General features: G+C 55.3%; 1 protein-coding gene across 3 annotated transcripts in view; it reads left to right on the top strand.

The window, feature by feature from the left end:
- Positions 1-12,763, top strand: part of PLXNA2 (plexin A2) — a 181,514-nt gene that overhangs the window by 106,504 nt on the left and 62,247 nt on the right. For all 3 annotated transcript variants that reach the window (XM_075115349.1, XM_075115348.1, XM_075115350.1), the window contains 3 exons: positions 6,348-6,448; positions 11,366-11,489; positions 12,534-12,687. In XM_075115349.1, the coding sequence (XP_074971450.1) occupies positions 6,348-6,448; positions 11,366-11,489; positions 12,534-12,687 (379 nt within the window). The remainder of the gene's footprint in view (positions 1-6,347; positions 6,449-11,365; positions 11,490-12,533; positions 12,688-12,763) is intronic.

The raw sequence follows: 12,763 nt of genomic DNA, 5'->3' as shown, positions 1-12,763 counted from the left end.
TGCATACCTTCATCTGTTACTGGGGCTGATGGCTTAGTCCCTCATGGAGCAGGTATTTCTGCCTTTGGGGGCTCGGCAGCACTTTGGGGATGCTCCTAAACACTTTTTGGTTGCAACGCTCCCCCTTCGCCACCTTCCCTGTGTCCTGGCTGCCGCCCTACGCCATGCACTGGCTGCATCCCACTCGTTGCTGGGTCTTCCGTGCTGGCTGCGGGCATCGGTCTTAGCGCGTCCGAGACCTCCACCAGCTCTGCTCGAGTCAAGAGTAAGTGATTTCCAGGTGGGACTTTCCATACAGCGCAGGGCAGATTGGACCCACGGGCCTTGCTCAGCAAAGCAACAAGTGTTCCGCAGCCCTGCATGCTGTCTTTTTTTCCCTCGGCAGAAATGGTACCACAGGAGGACTCCAGATTTGAACAGTTCTGCATGAAGATTCAGGGAGGAGAAACAGCAGGAAGAAGAGTCTGTCAAACTTTTTACAAGCCTCTGAGAAAGTTTGACTTTATTTTCCCCAGCTCTGTCACCCTGACACATTAACGGCTCAGCTGATGAGCCCTCCTTGCTCCTTCCCACACTTTTTCATGTCTCCTGCAGCAGCACAAAGCGGTGGTTTTTCATGAATGAAGGGAAGAATAAAATCTCATTGGAAAGTTCATCAGCTTTGGGCTCCTGCTCACTGAGTGATAGATAGCTTTAATTACATTGAACTAGTTGGCATCTCTACTACACTCCCCAAAGTCATTAAAAATAGATTTTCTGTTTGAACTCCAGCACCCCGAGGGGTGTGCAGGCAGTGTGCTGTGCCGGTGGGACACCCCGGGGGCTGTCTCCAGCCAGGGAGGTCAGAGGCCTGCGCTGGTAGCAGGCATAAGCTATGGAAACTTTGCTTTGTGTGTTTATTTTATGTATTTATTTATTTGGAACTGGATTCTCGCACTTGTTTTATTTCCTATGGGGGCTGGCAGGGTTTGAGTTCATGTATTTTGGAGAGTCTGTATTGGGGGTTGGTTGGGGTTTTTTTGCTGATGTTATGGGTCAGGCAGTCAAGGAGAGCAGTAATGAGACTATCAATTATTGAAAAGCAGGTTCATAAATAGGGAACTGAAAAACTCAGCAGCAGAGTTTCGGCATGGACAGAAGGAAGAGAGGTAGCAATCCGGCTGGAGGGAGGAGGGCTCTGCCCTCAGGAGTAAGGAAATCCCCCAGGAGTGTTGTTTTCTTGGCTGTTGTCCTTTATGCAGATGCTCCTCAGCTCTGCTGAATTGCTTTATGGCTTTGCGTTTGCTGTGACCACGCTGATGTGGAGCTCCTGTCACCTTTTCTTATCCCCAAAATGGCTTGCTGCCCGCTTCCGCAGAGGCGCGGCCTCGTGGGTGTCTCCGGGCTCTGCAGCGGAGCAGCAGTCCATCTCACAGGCAAGGAGGTGCCGGATTTGAGGGTGCATTTGGAAAATCCTGCATGTCTCCGCGTAGCTTCAGGACCTCTTGCCTCACGTTTCTGGTAGCTGGAGCAGAAATCTCAAAGCATCCAAACTTGGCATCTGCTTTTGAGAGCTCAGGCTTCGCTGTGAGGTCTGCCAGTGCTCCAGGGTCGGGGCTGGAGTCGGGAGCCCTGCTCTCTGCGTGCTGCAGGACCTCGTGCTCTTGCTCTGCAGATAAGTTCATCGGTTCAGGCAACAGCTTTCTCGGGGCTTTGTCTGGGGTGGGGAATACGCTCCTGAAGTGGTGACAGACCTCCTCAGATGTTTGCTCTGAGTGCCAGGAGCATTCCTCTGACCCGTCTTCTCTAATGTAAACAAGGAGAGGTATTTGTATTTAAAAACTAAATACTGAAAACCAAAGCCCTTTCCAAATAAACCGTTCTGCTGCACACAGAGCTGCCCCAGGGGCTGGCAAGGATGAGAGCAAATAGACCAGGCTGTGACAGATGGGAGTCACATTGGTTATGCATAGCTGCGAGGTGCCGGTGCCCGCTGGGATCGGGATGCGGGGACAGGGATGCCGCGGGTGCCTGTGGCCGTTGGAGCAGGGCTGGGCGAGCGGGACCCAGCAGTGGCCACCATTTGGGGTTACTGAGCGGGTGCCTGGTGGCTGCACCCGCTCCTTCCCTGCTTTTGGAAAGCCGTGGGCACACAGAGCTGGCACTGCGCAGCTCATGGGCAGCATCTCTCCCTTCGCACTCGCTGCCCTCTCCGCTGCCTTGCCGTGGGCAGCTGCCGGCAGCAAACCGCTCCAGACGTTGGTTCTGCTGTATCTGGTTACTGGTAGAAACACTTCATTCCTTGCTTGAGCCACCTGTGGCCGTAAAATCTGCCGAGGCTGATCCTCTGAAGCCTCGTTCCCTCTTTGTTGCGGAGCTGAGCTGCCGGCGTGGGCAGCGGGAGGGTGTGCGGGCAGCCGGGAGGGTGTGCGGGCAGCGGGAGGGTGTGCGGGCAGCCGGGAGGTGTGCAGGCAGCGGGAGGGTGTGCGGGCAGCCGGGAGGTGTGCGGGCAGCGGGAGGGTGTGCGGGCAGCCGGGAGGGTGTGCGGGCAGCCGGGAGGTGTGCAGGCAGCGGGAGGTGTGCGGGCAGCGGGAGGGTGTGCGGGCAGCTGGGAGGTGTGCGGGCAGCCGGGAGGTGTGCGGGCAGCGGGAGGGTGTGCGGGCAGCCGGGACGGTGTGCGGGCAGCCGGGAGGTGTGCGGGCAGCGGGAGGTGTGCGGGCAGCGGGAGGGTGTGCGGGCAGCTGGGAGGTGTGCGGGCAGCCGGGAGGTGTGCGGGCAGCGGGAGGGTGTGCGGGCAGCCGGGAGGGTGTGCGGGCAGCCGGGAGGTGTGCAGGCAGCGGGAGGGTGTGCGGGCAGGGGCTGGCGAGGGGCTTGCCGGGCGCCTCCTTTGAGGCCAAGCAGGATCCGCTCCCGTCGTCAGGAAGGTCGGCGTGATGCTGCCATGATGCTCGACAGCCGGGGACGCGGGTGGCTGTGCTTGTGACGGCGATGGCCTCTGCCGCTGACGTACCAGAGACTATCAGCAATCCCTCTGCTGTCTTTTATCTTCCCTTCTGGATTTCCTTTCAGTGATTTTTCTGCCTCATTTTCTCACTGTTTCCTTCCTATTCGGCTGCCTCTTTGCCTCCATCCTCTCTTTTTTCGTTTTCTTGTTGGCAGCTGAAGGGGCCATGGGGCGAAGTTCTTGGACTTGGGCGTCCTCTGTTCCCTCTGTTCCATGCTGTTTTTCCTTCCACCTGCAGGCATTGATGTTCCTCGTCTTCTCTTCTCTCCCCAGCGCAGCGTTTCACATGCACAAATGCTTTGGTCTAATAATGATAATTAGGCTGGCAGAGAACAGTTTAAAAATACCAAAAGCCGAGAGAGGGTTTCCAGCCTGCCGTCAGGAAGAGTAAGGACATCTGAGCTTTACTCCTGTACTGTCTCGAAGGAAATATAGCTTTCAGTCTTCTGTGTTCATGATAGGTATGGGATAACATATGGATATATCCTATTCTTAATGGTATTTCTCTTGTTTTTCCATTAAAGTGAAACATATTTTTTAGAGGGTTGGAATAGTTTCAATATTTAGATTGTGGATGGTAACGGTGGTCGATTACGCGTTAGTACTGTGAGAGCTGGGCGAGTACTGCAAAACCCCCCAACCTTTTACATGCATGCAAATATTTAAATGTCTTCTGTTCATAATATTTTTGAACTTCATCATTTAAACATTTACTTGGGTATTGGAGCAATGCGGGTTTTGTGGCGTTCATTTTTATGAAGGGTGAATTTCAAAGTCACAGATGTAAGTATCGGAGAAAAGCAGATGGTTTATTCTTCCCCGAAGTCTTAGACCTCCCTCCAGCCAGGGACCTCCACCCTGCGGCCACGGGGTGTATCCGAGCAGTCGGGGCTAGAGAAGTGCTGACCCAGAGGCACCCCCAGGGCTCTGCTGCCCTAACGCTGTGCTTGGTCGGCGCAGGGACCCCGGCTCAGCCAGTGCCGGCCCACCCGCGCGCCCCTGCCAGGTCTCCTTCGGTCACCCACCGCTGCATGCTGCAAAGAGAACGGGTGCGGTTATCTGCCCTGCGTTTGTAGGCGTTACAAAGACAGGATCAAATGGTCCCATTTGGGCTAGAAACCTGCCACTGCATTGTTCAAAATTTCTGTGTAATTTGTAAAGAATTGCCATGTGCAGAAGCCACAGCTTCTGAGCAGAAAAAGAACCCAAATGCCTAACATAAAATCATCTGTAACGAACTGTTATTCATGTAATTCAAATCCTCCGTTATTTATAGAGTGCCGCGAGAGCATCCAGCTCCTCACAAACATGAAACAAGCCCTGAGCTGCATATAAATCACAGGGACAGATCCTGTCAAGCCTCACACTGTAGGTAAGAGGCGGAGGATCGGCAGTGCCTGATGATTTTGGGGCTGTCCTGACCACCGGGGTGGGTGAGAGCCCTCCCACCGACACAGCTCAATGTGCTGGGCAGATTTTAGGGGAAACCCGGTGAGCCCCCTCACCGCACCCTGCGGTGGCTGGTGACTCCCACGGGGGCTGCTCAGAGCCACCACGGCTCCATGCGCTGCTCATTTGGTTTGAAAAACATACATTTGCTCCTAGGCGCCCATCCAGGAGCAGCGCGATGTCTGCATCTGTGCTCTGCGCTGGGAAACTCCGTATCATTGCTGGTAGGGCAGGGCATGGGAGCACGGCATGTGCCCTCCAAGCCCTGGATCGGCCGCCCAGGGAGGCTGTGCCCGCTGCCAGGCTGGAGGGCTTGCTCCTCCACCACGGTGATGTCTCTAAAGTGCTTTGAGGTCCTGAGAGGGAAGAAGCGAAGTGGGTAAAAGCGTGCCGCGTGCGGCCACTCAAGGTGCAGGCGAGACCCTGAGAGGGCACCCCGGATGCCGTTTGCAGCCAGGAATCAAACCCAAGCCCTTTCTTTACACCTCTGTGCTATTCCATGGCCCTGCATTTCTCTTCTCCATTTCTGAAGCACTTCATGGCCATCACAGGCTAAATGCATGCTCCAAGGCTGGAGTAGCTCTTAGCACACCCCAAGCTGAGCCCTGTGCCCGTCCCACAGACTTCATCTCGGCAAAAAAAGTACCCAGCCCCGCGCATCCACACACAATTTTTGTTTCGGGAAAAGCTGTTAAGTAGGGCTGAGGAAACAAGAAGAATAGCAGCCCTATTGGTGTCGTGTTTAGAGAGGAACTGGGTTCTCACTGTGTCAACAGCACTTGGCGTGAAAGTGGCCGTTGTTTGGCGAGACACTGCTCCTTTCACCCCGCGCACCCCAGCTGCTGGGAGCCGGGCGCTGATTTGAAGGACAGAGTGAGTGCGATGCCGACAGTTGTTTTAATTTTCAGCCAGTTGCAGGCATCGCTCCTGGGGCTCGAGGGGAGCGGCCGGCGCTGCAGGGTGGCTGCGCCAGGGATGGCAATCATTATTTACAGTATTTGATAATAGAAGTGTAAATACGTCGAAGAAGGGCCAGCACCGGCAGGGCCAGTGTAGGAGCACTGCGCTGCGGCATTGGGGCAGGCGATGCAAACGTACTGCGCCCGCCGGGGGTGGCATGGGACGGGTTGGAAAGGTTAAAGTGGAATTTCATCATCAGAGTCAAGCAACGACCCATGGCTAAAGCTTGGTGTCATTTTGGAGCCTTGGGTGTTTTCAGCGCTGATAAACGGGTCAGGACCGTGCTACGCCTCAGCATCGCCCAGGGACCCTTCGTGCGGGCGATAAGTGTGAGAGGGGGTTTGCAGCAGCGATCTGTGTTGGTGTTCCCTCGTGTCCTTCCTTCTCTCTTCTGCTCTGGCATCTCTTGCTTGCGAGAGGCGGGTGGCTCACGCGGGGGTCATGCCTGGGGCAGCCAAATCCGTGCTGGTGCTGGAAGGGCTCAGGGTGGCCAAGGAGGCTAAATAAGCTGCCAACCTGCAAAATCCCAATGAATTTTATTCCCTGCCAGCTTTCCTCCCTGAAGCAGCTTCCCCCATAGCAAGTGTAAGGTAGCAAGCTGTAAATCAGGGAGGGGAGGATGCGGCTTTCGCCCCGGGAGCGTCTCTGGGCAGGGAGGTCGGGAGGGTTTTTGGCGAGCTGGCGCCAGGAGGCCAGCCGCCCTCCGGGCTGCAGCTCTGCTGCACCTGTGATTCATGGCGTGGCTGCACCCAAGGGACAGAGTGACTTCGTGGCTTGGTCCCCAATATTTCCTCTTCTTGGCTGACTTCTGCAAGGATGTTGAAACAAATTCCTTTGTGAATCGCTGTTGTGTTACTTGAATCAAACTGGCGAAGGAGGACCTGGAGCTGCCCTCCTTTTCCTCACCCACTGTGTGGAGAGCAGCACTGAGCCCATGTGTGTGCTTCCTTTGCAGGTGTCCCGGGTGCCCGTGGAGTCCTGTGAGCAGTACACGACCTGCGGGGAGTGCCTGAGCTCCGGAGACCCCCACTGCGGCTGGTGCACGCTCCACCACATGTAAGTCCAGCCTTGGCCATTTTGTTTGAGCTGCTGGTGATAGAAGCAGCTTTCAAGGCCACCAAGCGCCTCCCGTGCAATCTTCACAAAAGTGAATTAGGTTGAAGTTCCTTAAATCCTTTCTTCCCTTCCCTGGACTTTCCCTGCATGGCGGTGTGATTGCCATGGAAAATCCCTGAGCTCCTGTGAAGAGGTAAAGGAGAACAAAGTCCCGCTTTAGGAGCGGTGGGTCGCACACCGCAGAATTTAAACCAGTGGGAGCAAAGGCCTCGTGTTTTGCACACTCCTGGTTGCCCAAACCGCAAATCCCTCTGAATTAACAGGAAATCTTTAAAGGCAATAGTAGACTTGATTTTATGAGCGGGACTTTGCTTTCAGAGAGGTTACAGCACTGGAGCGGAGCAGAGCACCAAGCCCTATTAAATGTATCAGAAAGAGATATTTAAATTCTGCAAGGAAAGGTCAGAGGGTCTCTGCTCCCGCCGTCCCCGACGGGGCAGAGCCGGCAGCGCAGGGCTCGGAGCTGGCAGCCCCTCACGCACATCAGGAGGCACAAAGGGCTGAGGGTTTGGGGTTTTTTTTTTTCAGGGGAGCTCCAGGAAACGCTCTCTGCATTCAGGAGGTGTCTGTGTCCTTCCTTTCTCTCTCCTGCCATAATAACGATCGCTTCCTAAGGCGGAAGGAGGACCACCAGGCAGAGGCAGATCGGGGGAGGAGGGGAAACCCTCGAGGAGGCCGGAGGAGAGGAATAGAAATCCCTCCGGCCGGGTGCCAGCTTGCAGAGCAGCCCCGTTAAATGCATGGAAATGGGGCGGAGGCAGAGTTCAGGGACCCGCACAGCAGCGCTTGGCCACTTGCCTGAGGAGCAGGTGCTGGAGGGGACCGGGGGAATGGCAGGCTTCTCCGCAAACCCGGCCTGGATTCGGGGCCTGCGGGCTTTAGGGTGCAAACCGGCTCCCCGCGCCTTGCTCGGCTGGCAAAGAGTCATCGCCACGCTTGGGGAGATGCAGGAGAGCCATTGCAGCCGCTGGCCCTGAGCATCCCACAGGCTCCACGCAGGCAGGGCGGGTTTTTTATATATCTATTTTTATTTATTTTTAAGCTTTTTTCCTTTCAGATCAGCCTGTCCAGCCCTACAGCTAAGCCACCATATGTGCAGTTGTGTCCGAAAGCCTTTACAGTCACAGCGACTTTGTCAGAAGGACGTGATTTCCATCCCTGGGGATTCCCATCCCTTGGGCTCTTCCCTCAGGGCATCCGCCCCGTGTGCCTTTCCAGAGGTTGGGGCAAAAGCCACCGGAGCCTTTTGATAGCGAGGGGACGAGGAAAGGGGACACGCTCTCCTCAGCATCTGGCCTGAGCTGCAGGTCTGTAGGTGCCCCCAGGGACGAGCTGTGGGGGTGGGAGAGCATCCGCTCGCCTGGGGACGGGGGCCTTTCGGTGCCTGGCGCTGCTGAGCCGTGCAGCAGGAGGGGACGGCTGCATCACGTATCCGTAGGGGTGTGTGCCTGGTGCTGCTCCTCAGACTCCTGCAGCAGCTCCTCTGCAAGGATCACTGAGTGCTTTCCTAATGCTAATGAACTGAATCTTCATAAACCACCTGGGAAGCAGGTAAAGGTTGTTATCTTCACTTTGCAGAGAGAAAACCCTCAGTGTCAAGGAGAGAGAAAAGTGCCATTTCCTCTGCCCTTTTGGCTGTGACGTTTCGGCATTAACCTATTCCCGACAAGAGTTTCTTCCCTGATGGTGTTTCTCAACCCTCCCTTTGAGCTTCTGCACTTTCCTGGCCTGTTGGAGCAATGATCATTTTTTAGCTTTTGTCTTAAGCTGTAAATAATTGAGTTTATCTTGCTGTTCCTGAAGCCTCTGTCATATTTGTTTGGAGGCCCCAAGCGCTGGAGTGTTTGTATTTAATTTGTCATCTTTCTCCTCTAATTCTTACACGTCCCTCCTGCCAGATGCGCCAGCTGCTCTTTTGCTCAGTGGAAGGGCTGCGGGTCAGGGTGTGAGATGCTCACGTTGGGTTTTCTGAGGGCTGGTAAAAAGGGTGAGGGGCAGAAGAGGAGACATTTTCGTCCTTGAAAGCACAGGAGAGTGGCTGGCCACCTGAGCAAGCGCGGGTATGGCAAACCCCAGCACTGAGGCTGCTGGGGAACGAAATCCGTTTTTTTCTCCCCATTGCTTGTTGTGGGGTTTTGTAGCACAGATTTGGGGTCTGTATCCTGGGGGTGCCAAGACCCCCCCCAGGCAGCTCTGGGAATGTCGGTGCAAGAGCTGTGCCCTGCGGAGGAGCAGGGCAGGGCAGCGCCTACGGCAGCTCCTCCCTGAGCACTTGGCATCCAGCTTCGCAGTTGCCAGAGGCTTAGCTGAGAGCACAGACGTGCAGGTACTGAGGTATCAGGGAGCCGGAAAAAAAAAAAAATTAGGATTTTAAGTGATATGTTGGATGTCTGAACAGGTCCAGACGTGAGATGGATGGATGGACCACCACCCCATTCCAGGTGGCGTCAGGCAGTGTCTCCTGCCTTCCATGCCACCAGCCAGATAGGAGTAATAAAGGATCTGAGTTGTCCTGGGATAAGCTTTCATTATCCAATATTACAGAAAGCTTTCCCTGTGTGCTTGTTACTGTCTCTTAGAGGCCTGAGTCGAGCCTTCAGGCTCTGTTGCACAGCGGGGTGCTCGCATACATGTGCGCATACCTAGAATTTAAGGGTAGTGATAACGGTGATGCTCATGGATGAGCTCTCTGTGAGGATTAAACCAGTGGGCTCTGGAAGCACGAGTCGGTCACGCTGGCAGCACAGGTGGTTCTAGCGATGAACCCGAACCCAGGCAGCAGCCGGGCAGGGCACCGAAGCAGACCGGTAACTCCTGCCCTGGAAGAGGTGCTTGATGAGGTGGTGGCCATGGGCAGTGCGTGCCTTGCACCGGGCTTTGAGGAATCCCGGACGCACGGGACATTTGAGAAGGTGCTAAAAGCCAGCAGGAAGGGAAAGGTGCTCGTCCTTCTGCAGAATTCCTCTGCTCAGCGAGTGGTCCGTGGAGCAGCAGTGCGATGGCTGAGCAGCCGACCCTGCCCAGCGCCTCTGCTGGCTCCTCCTGGCCGGGGCTCTGCTCGCCCTGCAAGTGCCTCCTCTCCATGTGAGAGAAGGATCTTCTGCTCCTCCTCTTCTAGGGCTCTTTGGGAGCAAGCCGAGGCCTCGAGGAGGTTGTTAAAGAGTCTCTTCAGCCCGGTGGGATTTGAAACCTGCGAGACTTCCATATGCTGCTCTCTGCAAGTGTGTTATTGTCTACAGACCTATTTATCTCTGTTAGGGCTGTTGCCATAAATAGTATGATAAAAAAGAGCCATTCCAGTGAGTCAATGAGATAAAGGCTCCAGTCAAGAGCTCACTTTAAAGCTATCTTACAGATTCACTTAAACCTCAATAATTCTTCCTTTGGCAGCATTCATATTTAGCTCCATTATTCTCAAAAAGAAAAAATAAAAAAGAAAAGAGCCCAGAGGGTGAGGAGAACAGCAAGAGCATTTGCTGGGGATCACACGGGCGGTTTGGAAAGGGAAAGTGCAAACTCCACTTTTCTTAATGAGAAGCAAACGGCTCACGGGGAGGATGATGGTCCACTGTTTCAGAGCGGGGAGCCCTGGTTTTGCCAGGCGCTTGTCAGCTGGTCAGAGCTAGACGTGCACGGCGAAAGTCAGCCTCTGCGTGGGCAGGAGGTGCTTCTGCTGATGCGTGTGTGTGTCTGGGACCGCCCAAGCCCCTCCACAGGGAGCCAGGAAAACAAGCGGTTTGACAGCGGCACCTTGTTAATTCAAGTAACAGATACACTCAAGTAACTGTCAGAAGGGAACTTGCTGGTGGCCTGTGGGGCTGATGACAGCATCTCGATCCTCTGACCTTTGCGCCACCATTTGAATAAGGTCCACGATCAGTAATGAGTGAAAAGTGATAAAGTTTGCTGATAGCTTATTAAGACCATTAATACCAAAAGGCCAATATGTCATCCACGCCCGGGGAGGCGAGTTGGAAGAAAAGGTTTTTCCCTGAGTGACAGAAAATAGCAAATCACTGAAGGGTGCCAGTACTGCGCTGCGGTCTCTGGTATCTGGTTTGAAACACCTATAACTCTTCCTTGGTTTCCCGGTGGGCACTCCTCTACCTGCTGGAAGCAACTTAATTTCACTCCATTCCAAGGATGCCTGCAATAGAAAAACAGGGATGACGAGCCATCCTGGAGCACACAGCGTGCTAGGAGCAGTCCTAGTCACTTTGGCGTGCTTGGAGGCTTGCATTCCTGATGGGGGAACAGGAGAAAACCAGGAGCCCAAGGCAGGAAAAGTGGCCAAAGCAAAGCCGGCAGCTGCCGGGAAGTCCCGCTCCTGGCCCTGCTGTGCTCCTCAGCTCCAGGAGAGGACGATTAATGAACTATGTGTTTTTGTTTTAATTAGAATGGAGGCATCATCTTCTTACCACCTGTTATTGCTTTACGGTTTAGTTTCTGTGCAGATTATGACTTTATGGCTTGCAGGAGTCCCAGCCGAGCAGCAGCAGATACTGGCTCACCCCGCACCCCCAGCGCCCGCTGTCGCCACCGGCACACGGGACTTAGCAGCTCTGGATTGTGTCCCAGTGCAGGCAGGACTGGGAATTACTCCTGAGATACTTGTGGTTTGTCTTTCCTCTGATCACAGGGTATTTTTCAGTGCCCTTCGGTCCTAGCCTGGAGTTTGTGCCCAAAACCTGGTCCTGGTGCAGAGCATCGCCTCCGGTCTTGCTGATAACTCCCCCTTTCCCTGGCCGAGGCTCTGCCCTCCTGTTTGGCTCACTCCTGGTCAGCTGTAGCACCTCGTGCTGTTTGACATCTTCCCCAGGTGCTTTCTGTGCTCTGATGTGTGCTCATGTGTGGCAGGTGCTCCCCGAGGGACAGCTGCGAGCGAGCAGACGAGCCGTACCGATTTGCAGGCAGCATCAGCCAGTGCATGAGCATCACCGTGCAGCCCAGCAGCATCTCCGTCTCCGAGCACAGCCTCCCGGTAGGTGCTGCCGGCAAGCCGGCGGGGGGGATAGACCTGTTGGTGAGAGGCATTTCCAGCACTTTTCGGGTTCACAGTGAACAGTCCATTCTCCAGCCTTTCTCTCTTCCCATCGGCACAAATGTTTTCTCATGAAGTAAGGCTCACAGAGGGACTGGGGAGGAAAGGGGTCATCCGAGCCGGGGAGGAGGGGGTTGGGGTGGCAGAAACAAATTCCCCTTCCCCTCGGGCCTCAGCTCACATTTCTCTTGGTCCGGTTTCATTAGCTGTTGAAAGGAAAAGCTTTGTTTCCCAAAAACCTCATCTGTGAGCTGTGCTCAGGCCTGGCTCTCTGAAGCATCCCAGCTGTTGCTCTCCGAGCCCCCCAGCACCCCGCAGCAGCTGGCCTGGCTGCAGCCCCTTCCCGCTCCCCGCCGGGGCCGGCTGCCCCCGCCTGCCCACCGCCACTCGTGCCAAAACGCCGTGGGGCTGTTGGGAGGGCGCTGGTTTGCCATGGGGATGGTCCCCACTCGTGATGGGGTCGGTGGGGACTTGCCCGTTTCCGATGGCCACGCGTGCCCGGGGCAGGGCCGTCCCTCCCGTGCGTGCAGTGGGGCGGCTGCGGCGCAGGGAGGTTGTTGGAGCTGCTCTGCATGCAGAGGGTTGTTGGGGCGGTCGCTGCTGCTCTCGTGAGCGAGGGGCAACGCACTGCTCCTGCTGTCACAGGTCCTTGACGCAGGCATCAAGGGTGGCGACGCTTCTGTAGAGCAAACGGGGACAAAATGCTGCCGTTGCCACCTCTCCTGAACTGCAGTACCCAAAGGCTCAGCAGGCATTTTTGTATCGGTAAAGGACCTGCATCCTTGCCTTCCTTTTTCCTCCTCCACTTCCCATGAAAGGGCAGCTGGCCACCTCCTGTGGGTGGATGGGTAATTTAAGGGGGTCAGTATTGAATGGGAAATCAGCAGGTAATGAAAATACAAAGGGAACTCGGGCAGATTTGCCTGCTAGCAGGTTGATGCCTGTGTTTTGTTTCCCTTCTGCCTCTCCTTTCCCCGGCTGCAGCTCAGCCTGCTGGTGAGCGATGCTCCAGACCTGACGGCTGGGGTCACCTGCCTCTTCGGAAACCTGACGGAGGTGGAAGGGCAGGTGTCGGGCAGCCGGGTTGTCTGCGTTTCACCAGCAGCCAAAGATGTTCCTGCCATACCTGTGGATCAGGGTAAGTAACTGACTTCTGGACAGCAACGCGACAGCTGTGCCACCAGAAAGTGCGGTGCAGGTTGGAAGTATCTGCT

The sequence above is a fragment of the Phalacrocorax aristotelis genome, chromosome 21 (genome assembly GCF_949628215.1).
Source record: "Phalacrocorax aristotelis chromosome 21, bGulAri2.1, whole genome shotgun sequence".
Lineage (NCBI taxonomy): Eukaryota > Metazoa > Chordata > Aves > Suliformes > Phalacrocoracidae > Phalacrocorax > Phalacrocorax aristotelis.
This window is presented reverse-complemented; position numbering and strand designations above follow the sequence as displayed.